The 22,892-nt window shown below is 37.8% G+C and overlaps 1 protein-coding gene across 9 annotated transcripts in view; it reads right to left on the bottom strand.

Moving 5' to 3' along the window:
- The window catches only part of hth (homothorax), a 375,595-nt gene that overhangs the window by 337,200 nt on the left and 15,503 nt on the right, over positions 1–22,892 (bottom strand). For all 9 annotated transcript variants that reach the window (XM_068762761.1, XM_068762765.1, XM_068762762.1 and 6 more), the window contains exons 2-3: positions 10,187–10,359; positions 4,497–4,638 (exon numbers count right to left, since the gene is read on the bottom strand). In XM_068762761.1, the coding sequence (XP_068618862.1) occupies positions 4,497–4,638; positions 10,187–10,359 (315 nt within the window). The remainder of the gene's footprint in view (positions 1–4,496; positions 4,639–10,186; positions 10,360–22,892) is intronic.

Below are 22,892 nucleotides of genomic sequence, written 5' to 3'. Positions count from 1 at the left end.
CGATCTCTCATTATCCCCGCATTGTATATACACGGACGACCGACGCGAAATAAACAATTCTTATACCCTTATTAACTGCGCAGGAGTCCAATTAAAATGCTCAAACGACCGTACCGCACCGTAAGATATAATACAAAGTTAGATCTTCCGTTGCGAACTATGTCCGCGTTACTATCTACTTTGAATCATTTATAGATACTTCGTGGGTAGGCCTTTTACTATGTGTATGGACATAGCCAAGATCGCGGGAAGGCTCTCGATGCGAGTAGCGCATGTTTGGTAGTGTCGGTCCTTGGTCTTTGGAGGCCTGTACCTTTCAGTGGACGTCCATCAGCTGACGCAAATTCACACTACCGTGGCGTTTGACATGTTTTGAATATATGTACTTAACGTCAAGTTCCCGAATGGTGACCACGATCTGGTAGTCGCGGGATAGTTAAGGTCGTGAGAAATGGCTGGATGCGAGCAGCGCAGGGTCGGTGATCATGGCGATTTTTAGGGGAAGCCTGTACCTTGTAGTGGGCGTCCATCGGCTGATGAAGAGCATCAGTGCTTCCAGCATCATATCTTTATATTGAACTTAACTGTTGTTCAAATTTTATTTGTAATTTGCCCGGGTATGTGAGAGCAACATGCAGTTGGCTTTTTCCCTAAACCTATTTCATATGTAAACAAGTTTAAGACCTCCGCCAGGAGCTTCAGCCTGAATTGTTAAATTGTAGTGGATTACCGGATTAATTATGACATTACTAACTGGAGTTATTTGTATTTATGGTATAGACTGCATTAGAAAGTAATACAAGCTATTCAAGAGGCAACGAAAGGAATCTTTAAAAATCAAATCATACTACACAATACAATTCCTTATAAGCAATTGTGGAATTTATAAAAACTTTTCTACTACGACTTTTTTTTTTTCAATAAATAACTTAAAAAATACAAAAGAACAAGAGTAATGAAAATAATAAATAATATTGATAAAATAACTGTCATATTAAAAATGTAAATTAGGTACGATATAGATAGTAGAAAAATGAACCGGAATTAAAAATAAATAAAATGTTAAACAAATTATAAAAATAATATACGTAAAAAATATGCAACTCTGAAGGAAGTGAGGCGATATACGGAAGGATAGTACGGAAAGGAATGAAAAGCATTGAAAAGGACGAAAGCTTAAAGATTTTTAAAATTCGAACAATTACATTTGAATATTTTAAAAGAATAGATATAGTAAGCTCAGAATAATCGTTCTATCGCCGGACTATAGAAGAAAGATTCCATTAATCACCAGGAGATGTTGTGCGCGTCAGAAAACGTATCCCATTGTATCAATGGGACGTATAGTGACGTCATAAAAAACGTTCCCACGGAGTTTTTCCATACATCAAGGACAATGCCCTGTTTCTACTGTGAAATGTGTCGCTATCTGAATTGTGAGAGTCATTTGGAACACTTAAACAGAATCTGAAAGATTCTTAATTTGAAACATTTCAATAATTGTTTTATAGTACACAAATACGTTTTAATATACTGTTGAAAATGGTAGTTATTAGCATAAAATTATTAAAAAAATTATAATCAATTTTCAAATCGATTTGGTTGGTTAAAATATTTGTCATATTTTCTGTTCTTGACGTTGATTTATAGGAAACTCTTATTGAACGTTCTAGTCAAATATAAAATAGATATAAACTACATAGTACTAGATATATGGATAGCATGCAGTCATGTGCGTGCAATACATCAGTGCATCGCATACCTGGCTGATCGCGGCTGACAATTAAAATTTTTGCAATTAATTTCATTAATATACGATATAGATGAGACATATGCGATTTTTATAGCTCAGTGTAGCAGTTTTTATGCTAAACATCCATACAAATACCGACAGCAAGCGCGCGAAAACATGTACGGCAAGATGATGGAACTTGTCACAGCAGGTGACAAACGGTAACATGATGGTACTTATCGCGAGGAGCTATTAACTAAGAGAATACCTTCGCGTAAAAACCGTTTTCATTACAAATTCATTGTAATTATAATTATAATTTCAATGCCTCTAACTTAACCAGATGTTTGATGTTAAAAGAATGCTCTTATGTAAATCTACACACACACGTACAGTGCATTGCCAAATCGTTGCCAGCGTGATGCCAGTATGACGCTAGTGCAATGCCAGTGTCTTGGTAGAGATTTTCAAATTAGTTGCCAGTGCGGGTCCAGTGAGGTGCCAATGCAGTGCTGCTATGGTTTTAATGCGATGCCAATGTAGTGCTTATAAGACGCTAGTGCGATGCTAGTGAGATGCTAGTGCGAAGCCGGTCCGAGGCCGGTGCGATGGCAGAGCGGCGCCGGCGCAGCGCACTCGAGAGGGGCGGTTGGGGCGGCTGCGGCGCGCACTATATCAATCACTCCACAATCGCAGCGCACGCCACTTAAATAAATTTATAACATATTAAGTACGTTGAAAATAAACACTTTGCCGTCTATGATTTATTTCGTGCGCGGATGAATTATGGACGTCGCGCGGCGCGAGGGAGCGAGAGGTCCGAATTTTTATCTCTGTCCGCGTCGGTTCTGCGGGCACCGCCGATACGCGTCGTATTGGAGCAATTAAACGTGATTAGCGTCCGCGGGCGCTCTTCCGAGGTCGCCTGCAGTCGGACCTCGCGGGATTTATCTGCCCGCGCGGTAAACAAACCTGAGTCACTGAGGCCAGTCCACTCATCGCTATCTCTCGGCCCGTAGGTCGCCGCCCGCTATAAATACAATTCAATTTCAATAATTAACTTGCAGCCGAGTCTTTGACTGATAGCGTATCGGCGACGTTCACTTTCCATTTCACAACAACCAACCGAACCCGCTTCCGCCCGCCAAATTGATATTTGACATTTTAATGACGGGCGAAGACGTCAAAGTTGTTTTTTTTTTAAAACCACCCGCCACCGCAACGTGTCAACGCCTATTCGGCCTATTGTGTTCGTAAAAAAGTAAAGAAAACCCACAAATATATTGCGGTGTAACATATTTATAAGAAAATTACACGTCTGTCGAGATTACCTGTTGCACAAACAGCCAATTGCTACCAAATGACTCCATTTAGATGTTTTTTGTCGTACAAATGATAGGTGTTACGGGGCCGTCGTATCATTTTCGTGGCCGCATAATGAAATGTTGGTTAAACGCACAGCTTTAGCCGCTTTCCCGGGCTGCGCAGTTGTTTGCGGCTCTTTTGTGCTGGAGAAACAACGCACTGCTTTGTACTTCGCCACTTGTACATTCTTCTTCTCAATCATGTGCTCTTAGCTTAATAGTGATCAAGTGGTCAAGGTCTTCTTATAACTTCCCGCCATCTTTCAAGCTTCAGAAAACTTTAGATGCATCCTTACACGGTATTCTTTTTTTTATATATAACATAACCTATTTTTTAATTTCAAGGTGATATAATTCGTAAGTGAATCCATATAAGATTATGGCGCAATATTATATGACTATCATGCCAGTGTGTTCAAGAAGCAGCGGCTGCCATAAATCATAGCAAGCAATAACATAGACGTAATGGTTTAATAGCTATAAAGTATAATTATCAACGGTAAGACTGTTGATCGTGCCACGAGCGTGGGCGTCGATATCGATAGCACCCCAGCGGTGGGCTGCCGCCCCGACACCCGCGTATCTGCGACTCTAATCAACTCGCAATCGATTCGTCACGTTTTTATATTTAATTCGCGATAACCCAGTTAATGTTCGTTTCATTACAATTGCGGAATGCAAATTGAAATTATCGCGTTACGCGGGCAAAGGCGTCGCGCACATGCAGCCGTGAAATTAAATTCTTGTTACGTACTAGACATAGAGTTTTTCAATAACAACTTTGTTTTCAATTAGACTCGGATGTCTCAGACATTTGGTTAGAATAAAGTATCACGTGTCACATTGGTTTAAAACAATGAATTAATTGAAAACCAATTTTCCCGATAGAATAATATCACGAAATTTTAATATTAAATGTTAAAACTTTATAAATATGTTAAGAATCCATACAGAACTTAAAGAAAACTTTACTATTTCAGAAATAAATTAAGAACATTGGTGAAAGTAATAATAAAACGAAAAAACCCAACTTAGTTCACCGAAGATTCTTCAAGGATCAGAATGCGTTTCAAAAATTCAATTCGATCGACAGATGTGACGTCATCATCATTATCATTTCAAGCCTCCCCTATAGGTTTCCAATAGAACCGATAGGAACCAACATATCTTAATCTTTTTGGTGGAAGATCTTCGTTGCCAGTCTGGTCTCCACATCACAACCTTAGGACATAAGCGGCTGTCTGTTCAGCGCGTTATGTGGTCTGCCACCGCCACTTGTACGTGCCAATTCGCTGGAATACATCGGCTACTTCTGTTCGATACGATTTAACAGGCTACGTACTGTTTATATTTATTGTAATTTTTTTAATTCCAACAGACGGAGTGTATGTGCATCTTACCTGTTTGCTGAAAACAGCGATGTCCTCGTTGAAGGACTCGGAGGAGCAGACGTCGCCGCCTGCGACTCCAGGGTCTCGCGGCGTGCACGTGGCCAGCTCGCACTTCTCGAAGATCAGCGCCAGCAGGGGGAATAAAGGATGCCTGGGGAAAACAAAACAAAGTAAACAAAATGAAATACAAGCGCTGTTATATACAACTCTACATCTTCCAAAGACAACATAAGCTCAAAGCACCGTAAGTGGTTGGAGAAGAAGGTTTATCAGTTTTTTTGTCAAAGATTTGCTTGTAGTGTTCATCAGACATTCTAAGCCAACATTTGTTTTAACAATATGACCATTTTTATTCTTTTACGATAAGGTTAGTAAAATGAATAAAACTTAAAAGCTTCTAAAGGGAAAATGCTGAGAATATAATAATAATTACTCAATACCGCACTGCTGTCATAATTCTCCAGGACCGCAAGGTCAAACCACGCTTCTTGGGGATTCACTCTTAAATTTTAGAATACTTTTACCACATTATGGAAAAGACTTCGCTATGGAGACAGTGTTTGTCTAATGCAGATTGAATGACTGTAGAAATATGTTGCTCAGCTTTAATGAACGGATCATGTGAAGACCCACAGGGATGAAGAGCCGTTATGAAGAAGAAAATAACCATTACACAATAGGAGAATAACAACTGCTTGTTAGTTCAGCTTCGCTGACACCGGTTTTGGGTCTTCGTTTTATTTCGATTCAACTTACAGTGCTGGTTATAGCTTTTCATAATATCGTCAGCTTATAAAACTTCACAAAAGCGAAAAAGAAATAATCAATTTGTGTTAAATTAAACAAGCAAAATCGCTTCTGGTTGCGGGCGGCGCTTGCGCCGAAACTGCGCCAACAGCTCGCCTGTGACCTCCATTCCGCACGATTAACGCAGCCAGGCCGCGACACGAGCAACACTCGCACAAAAGCGGCCATTCAGAGGGGAGCTCCAAAGCACATCCACGTGACGCCGATGGTATCGCGGGCTGACGTGGGGCCGCACTGTCAGCGGGCAACTACAACTACCATGAACATTTCTCGTAAACACGCTCAGAGCATATAAAAGACAAGTGCAATTCATTGACATAAAGTGCGTATATTGACAACGTAAAACAGTTCTATATTTAAATCAGACATTAGAAATGGAATAATAAGCATTAAGATGTCAGAATAACCGGAGCCAAATTGTTGAAATATATGACAGCTCTAGAGAAAACTGTTCGAATGCATTCAAATGAAAATCCTTTAAAGTGTTGTTCTAGGAAAGCGGGAGGGCCGACGTGTCCGGGCTTCGCAACAAGGCACCTCAGGCGCCTGCGTTCCCAGGCATATTTCCGAGTACATATAAGGATTATCGCCAGTTGGAGGTCTTCCAAACGCATATCGTTACCACAATAATAGCAACTCAAACGTGTCGCCGTATTGTTTTCGACCCTATAAACTTCTTTTACGATCGACGATTGTAATTCGATTAAAAATGATCGTCATGTTAAAGGGAAACGAAACAATGAGTTTATTTCGCATTCGTGTCATTAGCCTCTCCCGCTCTGCAATGCTTATTACGCATCAAAAGTTAAATGCACTTCCTCGTAATTTAAAGACGGGTTTGAAAAACCGCTGATACAACGGCCCGGGGCGGGCGCGCGCAACTACGATGAAAATTACGCGTTAACAGTAATTAATGCAATAACTCGAAACCGCAAAGCAAAAAGTGCGAGCGCCCGGCGAGACGATTAAAATAACTATTAACCTTTAGACAAAGGGAAGGGAAGCTCCGGCCGCGGCGCACGCAACCTCTAATGAGGAATCCCGTCCCTATCATAATGAACTAAACAATACTTTTAAATTGCAACTTTGTTTCAGTTAAGTTAGTAATTGTATTTGTATGAAAAGGATCAATCTAAAATATTTGACAAATATGAACAGCAAGACAGGAGTTTGCGCCGCTGACAGTGTGGCCACACCTCCGACAGAAGCTGGTTGAACTTTCTTGACAAGTTTTGATCTGATAAGAGATCACGGCGGAGCGACTTATGCGCTAAACGCCGCACCTCGCTTCATTAATCTCCGCGTACGTCTAAAAGATCTAGCCGTTAAATTAGCGAGAGATTGAAGATACGCGCGAAGTAAACATCTACGTCGCAGCTTTACGGGAGGATGCATCTAGAAATTTCTCTCAAAATGCCGTTATTTGTTGGCTGGTTTGATAATTCTTCTTAAAATCATGTGAAATTTGCCAAAGTATAGATAAACCGAAGTTATGATAATGGTTGACAATAACATGCGATAAGCGGTTTGGATAGGACGCGATATAGCTACCGTTCGCTATCTCTTAGATTTTAAAAATGCGATTATAGCTGCAAAACCACGCGATAGCGCGACGATTTAGCGCCCGCTGTGACGTCAGGTCGGTGGACTGATAACGCTCCCGTCGCCCAGTGCGAGCGTAACGCGCTGAAGTCTTGATATTTTCACTTAACTTAAAACATTCTAAAGTTAAAGTAACTTCTTTGGCTAGAACAGAACATACTTACCCGCGTAATTGCAATTCTTTGACGCAGACCATGAGAGAAACCTACGATCGACAAATAATCCTTAACTTCTCTGCTATTCTTGCAACTTCGTTTATTCTTCTTTTACTTTCTAAAGTTCGCTACTTCGGAATTTTGTCGGAATGAGAAGAGATCAGGTCTTTGAAAATTAGAAAAAATGATTCGAAATTTTTTCGCGAGAAAATTACCTGTATTTATACCTAGAAAATATATACTTGAGTCTTATTTTCCGTCTATCTCGGACTAATAGGCTAATAGGTATTTCTGCAAAACTTTATGTTGACTTTTATTCCGAAGATTACATAATATATATTTAATTACCTTATGAATAGACCATAGACAAAGCATTTGACCTATTGCCTGATGGTAAGCGATGACGAGGCCTATGATGCTACATGCTTGCCAAGAAACCTATTCGTACTTGTCATGAAGACTCCTAAGTTGTAACTAGTTGGAAACAAAGAAGCCGGTAGGTTATTTATCAAATGCAGTTGACTATATACCTTTGTGTTTTATTACACATAGTAACCATTAATAACTAATCTATCGTTACAAAATAAAGTTCAAGTTTTTAGCAATAACTTTGATGCAATGTTTGTTTTTGTTCTAGTTCTAGTGACGTCTAGAAACACTGATAATTTTTTTTTATTTTAATAAAATACAGTCGACTAACAACATTGCGTGCTGTCATTACAGGTGTATACAACATTGTAAATATTACTGAAACATTTTGATATTATCAATTGCTATAAATTAGCTTGTACTAACTCATTGAATGCAACTGTAAATTTAGAACTGACTTTGAATTGTGTACATGATGTTTTATTTGAAAAGCACAAGATTAAAAGCAAAGATTAAAATTCTAATCTGCTTGTCACACTTGGATCCAAATTTACCTCAGATTAGATGAAGAGTTGACATTGACAAATTTTAAAACGTTTTGATTAAAAAAATGTTTAGGATACCTGTTTACAATTATAGGTATTCTAAATATGAAAACTGGATATGCACAGTGTCAATGGCCAGCAGACCTTGGATTTTAATGTAGCCAGGTTACGATGCAGGACTCCGAGCTTCTAAAGGATGCAAGTAAATGAGGATGTATTCGATGTGCATTTTATTGAATAAACTCAGGAAGCAAAACAATTGGTGCATGGTGAGCTGGCTCCACAAGCTCCCAAGAATGTAGCGAATAATGTGTACTATCCAAAAATATTAAATGTACATGCTCAAGAATAAAGGTTACATAATTTGAAATAACTTGAAAAATTTCTTCACTGAACTGAAGTATCTAGAATGTTCGATTGTAGGCACACATGTGTTTACATATCCTTCATCACCCTCAAGCGAACCCGAAGACAACACTTGGTGATCAGGTATAACTCAGCTGCTACTACACAGGGAACATCACCATCACTATTAGGGAATGAAAAACATCGTTATCATTTCAGCCGAAAGACGTCCACTGTGGACCGAGGCTCACCCTAAAGACCCCAAGTTAGGTTTAACTTTAACTTGCAAGTAGGAATGCAATCAAACACAGTAATAAAATTAAATAAGTCGTTAATCAATAGAAATAAGAGAGATAAATATTGCAAACAAACTGAAATGAAAATTGTGAAATAAAGAGAGAAAGAGAGGCGATGTATGATAGGTAACAAGTTATAGAAAGGAAAGAAAAAAATGAGAATGAATGAAAGACAACGGAATGAATGAAAGATATTCAGAAAAACAAAAGATAAGCCTAGACAGCACATGGCAACGGAACAGGAGGGATTCCCAAAAAGAGGACAATAAAATAATAAAAACTTCATTATGCAATTCGCAAAGTCATGTCGATTAGTTTCATTATTTTAATAATTTCCTCATGCTTTATTCGAACACGTGGACAAATCCCACATAACCGCAAATGTATGTGATTAACAAATACTGATTTAACTGTTTTACATGCTCTTTATCACCTAGTTCTAAACTACATGAATGAAATAAGACACATCCTTTAGGACTAAGCTTTCGTGAAATAAGTTATAGAATACACAATTAATACACTTGATATATATGTAAAACATTGTATGTGTAAAATTTTAGAAAAGTAGCGCAGTACTTAAGTACAAGAAATGTAGACTAGCTTATTATACTTTACTCTTTGCTTAACATTAGTAACAACTTTGTAAGCAATTGTATTAAATGTAAAAAGTAGAGTTATGGAGGAGAAGGCGAAGCAAGGAAGGAAAATAAAGTATGGAAAGGAATGATAGATTATGTGACGAATAAAACAAAACGTGGAAGATGTATTGAGAATGACAAAAGATGAGGTTGATGTCTCTGTCTATGCAAGACAGGAGGTGGACAAGAGACATTCAATAACAGATGCCAATAAAAGACTAAATGTATACTCACAAGATAAACTCACATGTTACGATTATATTGCAATAAACGTGAAGGATTTTTAATTGATAATAATGCTTTGGAATAACTAAAGATATCTTTCTTTATCTATCAATTAAAAAATCGTCAATGACTTTGTTGTGACCTCTTAGTTCAGAAAGCGTTTGAAAACCCTCGTACGTATTTTATCCTAAGGAGTAACTAAAGGAACTCAATTTATTTCTAGTTTTTGATGAATTACAATGTCTGTGAGTGATTCTTAATGAATAATAATGTAGAGAAAACAAATGAAAAAATAATGTAAATTTTTTAAATTTTTCATTTAGAGTTGTAATTTTAAGTATGACTTAACTAAACTTAACAGAACTGACACTCCATCAGCACCAGAAAGTAAAGTAAAGTTCATTTAATTACATTTAATGTTTGGGCCAAAGTTCTATGAATAGGCTATATTCTCAAAGATCCTTGAAGGAACCTCGAGTTTAGTTACCATCCGTTTGGTAGATGCGTGGGTAAACTCCTCACAAAATGAACTGACCACGTCGGGAAGTCGTTGGATTCGGGCAGCGAAATACCGGACATCTTGTCAATTTTTGTGGGAGGTAGATGTCTTGTAGGATTGAATTCTTCGACCAACTTCAACTTGGCGAAACTCCGCCAGGGTTGTAATGCAAGTAGGTAGTGGTATAATGAGAGGGCACACGTTACCACCGGACTCACCCGTATATGGCGTCCTTGTCGCGCTTGTGCACCAGCGGCTCGCCGGGCAGCGCGTGCGCGGGCGCTGCGGGCGGCGGGTAGTGCACGGGGGGCAGGTGCGGGTGCGTCAGCCGGTGCTCGTGGTACATCGCGCCGCCCTCCATGTAGCCCCCGCCGTGGAGGCTCTCGTCGTACTGCAATCGCAAACAATCCTTATTAGTTATACATACATCAATAATAACGAAGCAACCTAGCATCAAGTTCTGATCCATTCTGTAGATCAAGCTAAGAGCTTTTAGATGCGTTTGCGCAAATTTAATGTAAATGCGTGATGTAGCGCCGAAAACCAACAGAATAAATAAAATATTGCGCGACAAACTTTAGAAAAACAGTTAATAATAATTGACTTATGAATTCTGCTTACTACATATAAGCGTGAATAAATTAGAATTATACGCAGCGACGTATCAGTAAGAAGCGATTAAATAATTTAATTGCGTCACTTCAAATTCTGATTAATATTACGTGACGAATTATAAACTTCTGTTTGTGAATTAGCAGTTTCGAAATTATTCCGAGTATCGCAACAGCTTATCATAAACGTATGTCTATTTAATGTTATAGAAAGCCTAGCAATTTATATTGTAAAGACATAAAATGACCTATAGATCTAAGATGAGGCGTCGATTAAAAAAAAAACAAGTGAATCGGAATGCAATCGAGGGCTGCATCTATAGGCGATAATGAACGCACCCGAAACCTTGCGTGATGAACCCGAGTTGGATAATTACACGCATTAGCACTATACGCAGCACTATAGGTGGACATACGGCTATTCGTCTCCGCCACGTAACCGCAATTAAATCGAAAGCGCGTGTTACAAAAGAAAATAAAGGCGTCGGCCATGAATATTCATTGTAAATAGTTAAGTCATTCAGATGGCTATCGCGCGCCCGTCTATTAACCTGTGCTTTTAAACGCGGCCCGGCCGACCGCTCAGCTTTGACAGCCTCTTACGAGCTATTAGGATAATGCTCTCTGTGTCCTGAGCTAACGGTAAAAACCTACCGAATATCTTATGCCATAAGATCATCTTAAGGCAAAGACAAAAAATTATGTTAATAATTGTATATATAACTAGTTTAATTATGCCTATTTTCGCAGGAGATCGATCCATTGCAAACTGGTACAGGTAATTGTCGTGAGCGGTGGTAGTCCAGCGGTAAGGATAGAGACTTACGATGGCAGGTCGCGGGTTCGAGTCATGCAATCTTGTATAATTCACATTTTTTGCATTAGTTATATAGCATTGCCACAGCGCATACGTTTCAAGAGTATGGGCAGCAGCGTCCTCTGCATACCAAGCGTGGCGATTATGGTATGTCCCACCATAGATGTCTTTGGGGGAGGCCTATACCTTGAAGTGAGTAGTGATAATTACAGCTACAATCGGAGCTGGCAAAATACTTTTTAAACCAGACCTCTTTGACTAGCACAGCTCCGAGATCTCTCACCAGGTCACGAAACGAACAATGAACGGATTTTAGTGGGAGAATCCCATTAAGAAACCATCATAACACTGTCCTACAGCAAGAGTTCTGAAGTATATACAGAAGGATCTTCGAGAAACCAAAGTAAAGATTGTTAACTTGAGTTTTCTCTAGAATTTTGGTTCGGGACTTAGTATTGCGTATTTATTCAAATAAGTCCGTATAAGTTCTTATCTAATTTTAATTACTTAAGTCTCTCTGTCAGCTGTTTCTCAATCTGCAAGGTATATATAACATATACATATGTTACAAGATCTCTCTTACAAATTACGTAAAATTCAAACACAAGCATTTTGATACTCCCCGCATCTAAACCCCATGAACCTGTCCGTGAAAAATTTAAAAATCCCATTGTTGTCTATTGAGCATATTGTGTTGTAAAAAGTGTCTAACACCGCCAAGTTGAAAGGTCACAACGCCGGCTTGTTTCCCTAACAATGTGGCGTGTTTTTCATATAACGGTATTACGTGATCTGTGACTCCGTTGCATGTATTCAATGGTGTTTAAGACGCAATACAACGGCCCCTAACCGATGGAGCTCTGCTCGTAATATATATATGTAAAGTAGACATACATATATCTATGTGAAGTACGCTGCAATGCTAACTCGAAATTATGTACAGGTTGATTAGTTAAAGGAGTAAATGCTAGGGTTAATATATAATTTATTTGTCGACAAAAAACTTCTTCACTAAATTCCTATCAACCTGTATAATTTTTTTTTCTATTGGAATGCAACTGGCCAGTAATATCTGGCAGTACACAATATTTTCGAACAGATAGTAAACAATCATTAATTTTATTACGTAGTAATCAAAATTTTGTAAACGATTTTTCTTACTGTATTGTAATGATAATGCTAATTAGCCTGTATAATAACTAAGTTCATTCAAATAGTTTTGTTCCTACTGTCTCAATGTACAATAAAGAAATATGAATATATGTAAACTCTATCAATAATATACCAGGTAAATAACATCCTGTACGAATTCCAAGTAACTTTCCACGAAATTCGATAGCAACATGAGAATCCTGTTCCTAATCGGCCTACAATGTATGTCCAATGACCGTCACCGTGTAACCCCGATCGCATAAAACAGATAAAGCCTTCAGCAGGTACTCAATGCGCGGAACGGGAAGCCCTTCGGTGCAGTTGCAGCGGCCTGCACTATAAACAAATCCCACCAATTACGTAATGACGTTATTTAAAAAACCGCAAACAAAGCAAACGCTATTTTATGAAAAAAACACTTGACTTTTTAAACTATAGTCCTTTGCCTTCCATAAAAAAAATAGCTGACTGTAATAGCATATAACATAGCACCTGCTATAAAAAATATCTTTGTTCAAGCATTTTTGAATCGTCACTTATTTTAACATTATAAGCGTTAAACTACCACCAGCTCGGAATGCTCATCTGCTAAGAGCCAACCACAAATATTTTAAATTCCATTTAAAACGAGCACTCTTTTTAGGTTAATTATTTAGTTAAATGATGAAGCATTAATTTTAAAAGCTATATGTTTACGCGTTTGTTTATCTTGTCTATTAAAAAAAAAAATACGTTCTATGAATTTTCTTCAAATTAATTGTAAAACAGTAATAACATTTAAAAACTATGTTAATATTTAATTCAGCTGCATAATATGTCGGTGCGGTCGCAATATGGAGCCGGCGGTGACCCGCCCGGAGACGCGATCGCTTTGTATAGCAGCGCTAATGACGGGCCCGGCCTATCGATCCGTGGAAAGGGCCAAGTCATGGTTTTTGATGGCGTCGTCTGATGGCCCACGCCTTGCCCACTCCGCCGCCGGTGCGCGCCGCTCCGATATATAAGGACCCTGGTATATTCACATCCAACGAATATTCTCTTATATCTGTTCTTGGCAAATATAACAGACAAACTCGCGTGCGAAGTCTAACCGTACAAAACGATAGTACAAATTAATATAGCACTTGACCACTATCAGCTATCTGCCCGCTGCGATATCGTGCACCGAAATAGCATTTAATATAATTTGGCACCGCACTAGTACTAATAAAGGCGTGGCCCTTTAAACTGCAGATCTGACATTCTTTCATTGTCCATTTGGAAATAAATTATTGAATACAAGATCTGTTGCACCTGACGTTATATTTCTTGTACAAGTAAGACTATAAAAAATACACCGATATGTTTATCATCGCCACCTTGAAACAGTACGGTTTTTCTCTAAGCCTTTCAGACATTTATTCGTTTTTTGAGAAGGAAATTACAAGGGGCGCCACGCCTGTGGAAAAAGGCGAGAGCCATTGTCGGTCGTTAAAGATAAACATGAAGATAAAGATAAAATTCATTATTTAAGATCGGAACTTTCAACAGGACGCTTATTGATCGACAACCTCTTTTTTACTTTTTTATTTTTATCTCTACTCTGCTTCACGAGGTCCTATAGTTATAGAGAAGAAGCAAGAAGAAACTTCACAACAACACATCAGATATAGCCTAAATGAAATTTAAATAATCAAGCGACATCATTGCAAAGGATTCTTGTTATTTTAATATTCATTTATTTTTTGACAATTAACTTTTAATATGCGCTTTGAACTATAAATGACAGTCCGAAAATATTTTTTTAAATTATATTTAAAAAATCTGATTCCGTTTATAACAAATAAACCTTTGGTAAAGTCAGTTTTTTACGGTGCGTTGTAAATATATTATCATCCCTATATTTTAATTTAACGTAATTACTGTAAACGTACAAAATATTATCATAAATATATTGTGAGGCCACTGTAAGAAGACTGATTTGTTTAAACCGTTTCTCGCCCGTCATTAAAATGAACCTGGTAGAATAAAAGGTCCCAGGCTGTTGTGTCGTAGAGTGCTGTTGGAGGTCAAGCACTTCTCTGAGACACTACAGATGTTCTCGAAGGCATGTCAGTCATGTTAAGAGTTTTAAAAGGATAGAAGTCCTGTACAGATATATACAAACATATAAATTAAAGATCTATTTTGTAAAAGACACACTTATATTACTCATCAGAGCTAACTTGAACTTAGACTAATAAATACATTTTTAACCCGACAAGTCACCTATGCGGGAGCTTCAGTTACAGGAGATTAGCTTCGGCTGTGAATATGATTCAATGCTGCCCGATAGAGCTGAACATCAACTTGTTCGGTTCTCAGGCTAAACAACCAGAGGAACAAATAAAATAAAGCACTTTCGTTACTTAACCTACTTAAGTAAACCGCAGAAAAATATTTTAACTATACTTAGAGAGGAAGAAACAGAACGGGTCACAGACGTAGCTTGTTGCTTGTCGGAAATGACAGTTCGTCTATTGGAGCCGAAAGGTCCACGAGTGGCGATGACGAGATGCTAGAAGTGGCATGGCAAGGTTCCCCACCAGGTGAAAAGTGACGAGATGTCGCTGGATGCGGGCGGCGAAGACCACGAGGACTGGTCTTCCTGATGCTTATATTACTTGGTAACCTCACTAGATTGTACGTGCAGCGCGGATGGCCGCTGGCAGGCCAGTGTTCCCGGAGCAGCGGCGGAACGGGCCCTCATTAATGCGTGATTCATACACGAACGCACTTCCTTATGTGCGATTTTATTTCCACGCGAGCTATGTTTTAGTACGTGGCGTTGAGTACACAGCGCGGTACCGTTAGCATAAAAATCAACGTCTATTTGCCAATTACTTTCGAAACCTGCGTTATTTATTATTATTTAACACGTAATTTACCTATATATAACAAATTTAAATAATATTCGATATCGCAAAATATTATTTATCTTACATATCATTCGAATACATATTCAAATGTTTATTGGCCAGTGCTTTGATTACTTGATATATCATTAAATACAAATTCAAAATATATTTATACCTATTTACACGAACTTTTGACCTGTCATTTATTTTAACATTATAACTAGTAAAGTACTAACGACTGGAAATGCCGATATGTCGCGAAGAGCGGTCAAAAAACTCAACAGTTGCTCTTTTTAAGTGAAAAATAACAACGTTCGACGTAAATTTTATGATATGAACCAAGTAAAAGAGCTAATAAATCAAGTTCCACACATTTAAATCACTAAAAAAATCTTAAATGCTATTATATGCTTCTAATTTTGAATTTAAGGTGTCATGTGGAATTTTTTTGTTTACACATACTACGCAAAATTTCAAAATGGCGCCGACGTCAGGCGCGTGCGGACTGTACTTCGATTTATACTTTATGGCTCGTTCGGAGCGCCGTTTTATCAGTAAACGGGCAATATTAAAGTCATTGTAATTGTTTCGGTGCGAGACGCCGACGTTATCGTCCCACCACCGGCCTGCCACCACTGTACCACTGCACCACTGCATCGAGACACGGGTCATTAAAATGTTGATTTACGCCACTCAGAGACGTTGGCGAGCGCCTTCTTTTATATCCTTATTACTAACTAAAGCTCTTAGCTACTCTTGTATATTTATTTAAACATATTATCTTTCACTTTTCATAGATAAAAGTGATCACTTGTATCATCATCAATGACCAGTCTTGCGCTGCCCGTATACATCGACTTCCCAACATTATTTCGTCGGCCCACTTACCGTGGGCTACCTTCACGTCTACCACTTCACTTGTGGACATATATCTTTCAACTTTAAATAGAGGTACGATGGTGTCTCTTTTCAAATGATCTAAGTGGAGAGGAATCAATAATATCCTGTCAAAAGAACCCAGGTTGCTTCCAAGTGATCCTATTGGAAAACTATGACGGAGAACAATGTCCAAATATGAACTTCCTCTTATAGTTATGTGGCAACACCATTGCCACACTTAATAAGTAATAATTTTGTTCTTTTATTCCTCTCCTCGTATATCTTTTGCTATATAAGACTGATGTGTAACTATGTATGTATCGAATGCTGCCTTCGGCGTTTGGTCCAGAAATTATCTCGTAAAAGCGTGCGGTTGAAAATTTAATTAGAATTCGAAATTTAATTCCAAAATTTTACGATCCATCTTAAGTTAGTTTCCAAAAAGTCGTTACGAAAACACAATAGTTTATATTAGCATTTTTAAACCGAGTTCGTTTTTAATTTTTTTTTCTGCAATCAATCGTTTCAGGCCGAGTTAGCAATCGTTTTAATGCAGACACAAAGAGCTATTAGCTGCTAGTTGCAAAAACGAGCGTTTTCGTTTCCCGCCGCGGTTACGTTAATATAATCTATGCGGTGGAATTGCAGCCTAACTGCCCGCAGTCACGGAGCCCCTGAGCATGTGTGGAAAGCATGACTGACCCCGGAGAAGCGCACACCATGACCTAGCCTACTGGATGCGACAGCCATCACTAGCTTGCAAGTTTTATTCAAAAAAACATAATTAAAGCAAATCTAAGAGGACTCTACAGCAAAGTAAGACTGTTTTATGTGATCATTTTTACAATATTCTAAATACAGTAGTTAGAGCAATTCATTTTCAAGCTTTATATTCACAAAATACAGTTTAGATAAGACAATATACAGACATATAAAGTGTATTGTAATATAATTTTACGTAGCCTGGAGAAAGTTATTAATAATGCAAATAATAAAAAGCTGCACAAAAAGCGCCTCATGAATCCTTCGCAACACTTCAATGAGTTATTGTGGAAATTGTATGTAAAAAAAAGCGGCCATTACTCGCTAACCGATGCAAATGATCCCGCTCACTGTAACTATCACCTAGCCCAGGGCTCATTAGCCGGCAGACCAGGCGCCCAGCGCTCGCGCCATAAGGTACACCCGCGTATTATGAAAATTACACGGCGGAAGGAAAACGGACGACGCATCTGTAATTACAACACGCGAATTAAATGCCTGATTGTACGCCATTCCACGTCTGACCGCCATTTTGTGATTACCGATGACAGCCGCTATGAAATTCATTCCATTTGTCGCTGATTTATCGTTAAATATTCTCAAAGCTATTCGAAAGCTACATTAAAGAATATATATTCGTTATTATTATGCTAATATTTTTATTTTCATAAAAAGAACTCGGTTCACGTATCTCTTCCAGGTAATCATAGAGCGCCGGCAGATAATAAATCCTTTTTTTGAAATTCGAACACTTAAATCAAATAGAGCTGTTTTTTTCTTCGCATAAACATCTTCGCGGCCAGCGACTAGAACGTTAGGCAACAGAAAAAAGTATAAAACTCAATCATATTTTTTTTCTGCTATTTTATAGCGTTATTGCGATAGCCGATTAGCAATTATTGTAGCCGTTTTTATCGCGGAAATGTTAATACCTATGAGATATAAACAGAAATGGACTTATTAATGCATAAGCGATGTCGGTGCGTGTCGCGCGGCCCGCTATGGGCTTATATCATAAAACTGCAATAACGAATACGGTTCAGCCGAAAATGGCAGTCGACGGCCATTCCTAAGCGGCGGTATAAATAAAGATGTCCTTTGTCATTTAGACGGAACAAAAACCGCACTTCGATATCCCGTTAGAGTTAAACAAAACGGTTGCCCTGAATGATTTTTAATTGAATGGAATTTCATCTTAATCATACACTTCGAGTGGTGACCTTGAAGCGGAAAACGCGACGTGGGAATGTCCCCCACAGGTGGACAGGCGACATAGTTAAAGTAGCTAGAACATTAGTCATTGTTGCGATCTTTGGGTTAGTCCTTTGACAGGATTAAATAAATCGCACACACTCAATATCATCTGCATTACAATTTTTTTCTTCACGTTTACAACTATCTTCAATAAAGGTATAGAAGTACATATCTTTCGCGTCAATAAAATAGAGGCACGTTATTATATAGTCACGCTTGGCCAATTAAAACATAGTACATTAGAAAGCCGTGTTCACTCGAATAAGTTAAAATAAGAACTTCATTTCTGACTGAGAAAGAGAATAATCTAGATTGGCAAGGATTAGTCAAACTAGATTTTACTCTACAACTTAAAATTTTTAGTGTTCACCTACGCAAAAGACAGACAGTGAACGTAATTTTAAAATTTAGTATCCCAAATTTTAAAAACATTTATATATATATATATATTTACACCTGCATCCAATCACCAGTGTGTTCAATGGCGGAGCAGGCGACGCCGCGGGGCGCGCTTGTCTCGGCGACGTCATCGTGCAGGTGTTTAGTTCCAATAACAGACATTTGTACACAAATGTATACGCGGTGACGTCACAACCGCGGCTGGACCTTGAGTTAACAGCACACACACTGTTGCGTCCCACCTTCAATTCCCATACAAAAAAAAACATTCATTTACGTTATTTTAGGAACGCCTCGTTCATATATATACATATAAAAATCTATTTTCATATCTTCCTGAATACACGAGGATTATTAAATCGCCTGTCCCTGTCAAATATTTGACGTCAATCAAAACGATAACTTGATATGTCGGTATTTAATTAAGTAAAAAGTAGTGTACCATAAAGAAATCACTTGTGTCATAGTCAAATATAAATACACTTCTACTAAATTCGTAAAGTCGAGGGAATTTCAAATTTTATCATTATCATTGCAGCGATATCATGTCCACCGTTGGATAAAAACTTCCCCCTACTTTTCCACCAGGACCGATTCGAATCCGTGTCACTATATATATCCATAGGATGCATCAAATACTAATTCAAAATTAGAATTCTTTCTGAGGCAATTGCGATCCAAGTCATTTTTATGTTTTTAATTACTAAATACAATATTTATAATTATGTATTATATTGTATATATTATAAGTGTATATGCTATATACGAGAAGGACCGGAAAGTAATGTCGATTCTGTTAACATATTTTGCAGAAAAATCAATTTTTACCGCTCCGGCATTGATTCTGTATACTAGATGACAAAAGGTTGTTAATAACGAAGGTCAATATATTGTTGATTAGACATAAAAACTTGTTAAAAATGTAGTCGTGTGAATTTAACTTAAAGCGACATTTCTTTCCGGTCCCCCTAATACATGTGTATATGAATCATGTTTATTATTACAATTTATGTATGTCTGTTTTTTCTATACTGCTTCCATATTATGGTAGTCGGGAAGAAATTGACAGTATTTATTATTATTATTAAAATCGGGAGCTAGATTTGTTTCCGCTGCATTAAATAGTTCCGCGGGGCGGCGGCGATTAGCTCTGAACAACAATAACCCACGCCGTAAACGTCCTCTTAAATCATAATTACTTGTTTAACTGCTTACTGGTAATGCAATCGCAGCGGCACCGGCGCGGGTCCGATGTCTTATTATGTTCCTTATCACTTTGTAATAGGCACTCGTTTAATCGCGAACGCGACCATATTGGTAATTAAAATTGTCCGAATGAGAAAAACGCTCACGTCAATTCGAAACAAACAAATTTGACCCTTATTATAACGGTGGTAAGTAATGTGACACGTGTTTTCGGGTGCGGCAACAATGTGCGTAGGAAAATGGCGTCCGTGGTAGGTATTTTTATTGGATCAGATTCAAAACAATGGGTGAGGCTGCACCGACGCCTGGCCTCTATAAATATGCTTTTAAATCACGGACGTTTCACGACGCAGTAAAGTATGCCCGGGTTTAATATCCCCACTTGAATGTATAGACGCTTCAATAAAAATACATAAGTTTTGTTTACTCGACGCGCAACAAAGTGCTCGCGACAATCATTTACTGTCTATTTATTGACACAAAAAGTCTTTTGTAAACAATATTTAAAAACATTATTAAATACAATATCATAATCTTAACCCTTAATAGCCTAGAATTTCAATTTTGATACCAATCTTTTAAACCGAAAGTTTACATTACTATTAGTTTTTTTTTATAGGTTAGCTGTACGAATTTTACTGTGGTATAATAACTATTCTTTCCAACGAAATTAAAAAAAAATCTATTTTTCACTTCATCTAGACCCTCAAGCAAACACAGTAATATTAAAAAAGGCGTAAATCAGGCTATTAAGGGTTAAGAATCTGATTTAATAATAATATAATTCGTGAGACTAAATGTTCTCGTGTGACGATCACAAGTAGATGCGGCGTGGCTCCTCACTGAGAGGTCCGACGATATAGTCAAGACCCCGGTAAGTCGCCAGATTCTTGCAGCACACAACCAGTCATCGTGAAGAATCGTTAAGGAAAACCTAAACCCTGCAGAAGCGTCTATCAGCTGATATGACGAAATATATATAATAGTCAAATACGCGGCCACTAATTACTCATAAATATTAAGCTAAAATCATAAATAAACTAAGTGAAATAGAATTTAGCTCTAGTTGGATATTCATGTGCAACAAAAAAACAGTAAAACGCTTTAGGATTTATCAACTCGGATCCTTTGCCTCACCACCGTTATAAAAAAAAATTAGTAATCTGTCAAATTTCCCGCCAAAATAATCTTGTAATTTAAGTGAATTTGTTTCCAAAATGACGTCTATATTACAAAAGACGCGTTTGTCTTCAGTTTGGAAGCTCGCACGCACACCGACGCATCCCGATAAGAGCTAAGCTGCCTACCTCGAGCTATAAGCGCTCAAAAGCTAACTTATGCGTCCTGCTATAGCCCGTTATAACGATTTAGCTTTCTGATATTGCCTACGCTATTATCGAAATATTAATAACGATATACTGTTATTGCCAAACGTTGTAACCAAGTTTAAAAATTGTTTATAAAATAAGCAAATAAAAAAATCGCAGGATAACAAGATAAAAATAGCATATACAGGATGATTGGTTATAATTGTAAAAGCTTAAAAGGAGAGAATTTATAGCTCATTTGATATCAATTAATATGTGGGAATAATAAGGAATAAAAGTGTACAAAAATCAATGGTTTAACAAGGTTTAATATTGTAAGAAAAAGGGTTTTTGAAATTACGATTATTATATATTAGATTTTAATATTGTTCACTTTCTGTTCCTGTGCATTTGGTAATGCCAGAAGTTACTAAATTCGCATTCCAATAGAAAAAATAAATTAATATACAATATTTCATAGTGATTATTTTATACAGATCGAAAAAAGAGTGTAAAAATTTCAGCTTGTCTACTGACAAAAAAGCATTCACAAGGTGTGAATGCTTATATAAAGCATTAAATGAGTCATCCTGTATAAAGTACAGTCAAAAGTTAAACTAAGCAAAATATCGAAACCTACAAAAAGTGCAAACAGAATATTGACAGTGAAATGTAAAAGACTTATTTATTAACATCTGAATATTCGTCCGATGCCACAGATTCAAAAAGCTTACACAGAGTAAAAAGAGATGACACAAATTTTAATCCGACGCGAGATATAATGTTGAAATGATCAGAGAAATCGCTTTTAGATGCGTCCGTCGGTCGCGTGTGTCCCGGCAGGTCGCTTGACACAGTTCTGCAATGTGCTGACGTCATCGCCTCGTAGGCGTTTGTCACTTTGCATGCGGCGACGGAGCGCGGAGCACGCGCCTGCAGCGGCCGCGCGACTTCCTATCTTACCCACATGCGAGCAAGGCGAGCGAGCTATGGGGTCGCGCGGTGAAGTATTTTCCCATATATTTTTAGGTCAGTGCCGACTCACATTCCGTCACGTACGAAGGGATAAGGGTAATTAAAATTCTACAATCATCTCGGCCGACACCTCCGCTGCGATCGGGAACGTTTTTTTCATCGCAACAAAAACAATGCGCGCAACCTTATCATTGCAATCAATCTACAAGCAAGTAACGGACTTGTTTATTGAACATCGCTCGCTTCAGGGCCCGACTGCCGAATGCGTGCGACAAACTTTTAACATATATTGTACCGAACCAAATAATATCAACGTGAATATCGATAATTGTCATAAACTTTCTAGAAGAATCTAATGCTACTCTAAACCACATGCAAAAGCATTTCCAGCATTATATATTATAGCATACAAAAGGTAATAATGGTTATATACCATACATCGATTGTGAATGTACAATAAATATTAAAACTTTTTTTTTTCATATTTATTGTAAGTTAAATTAAACTAAATTTTTGGACTGTACTTCTTCATTTCACTGTTATCTCAACTCATATACGCCTTCTGCAAAGCATACACTTCCCCCAAACATATCTATGAGAGGATATTCTATAATTGCCACACTTGGCAGTCAGGTATGCAATCATAGTAGGATATTATGATACGCAGTAGACGACGAGGACTCGAA

The sequence above is a fragment of the Battus philenor genome, unplaced genomic scaffold (assembly GCF_028537555.1).
Source record: "Battus philenor isolate CCGP_79_NKW_IND1 unplaced genomic scaffold, ilBatPhil1.0.hap1 SCAF_17, whole genome shotgun sequence".
Taxonomy (NCBI): Eukaryota; Metazoa; Arthropoda; class Insecta; order Lepidoptera; family Papilionidae; genus Battus; species Battus philenor.
Note: the sequence above shows the minus strand (reverse complement) of the source record. Positions and strands in the feature narration are given on the sequence as shown.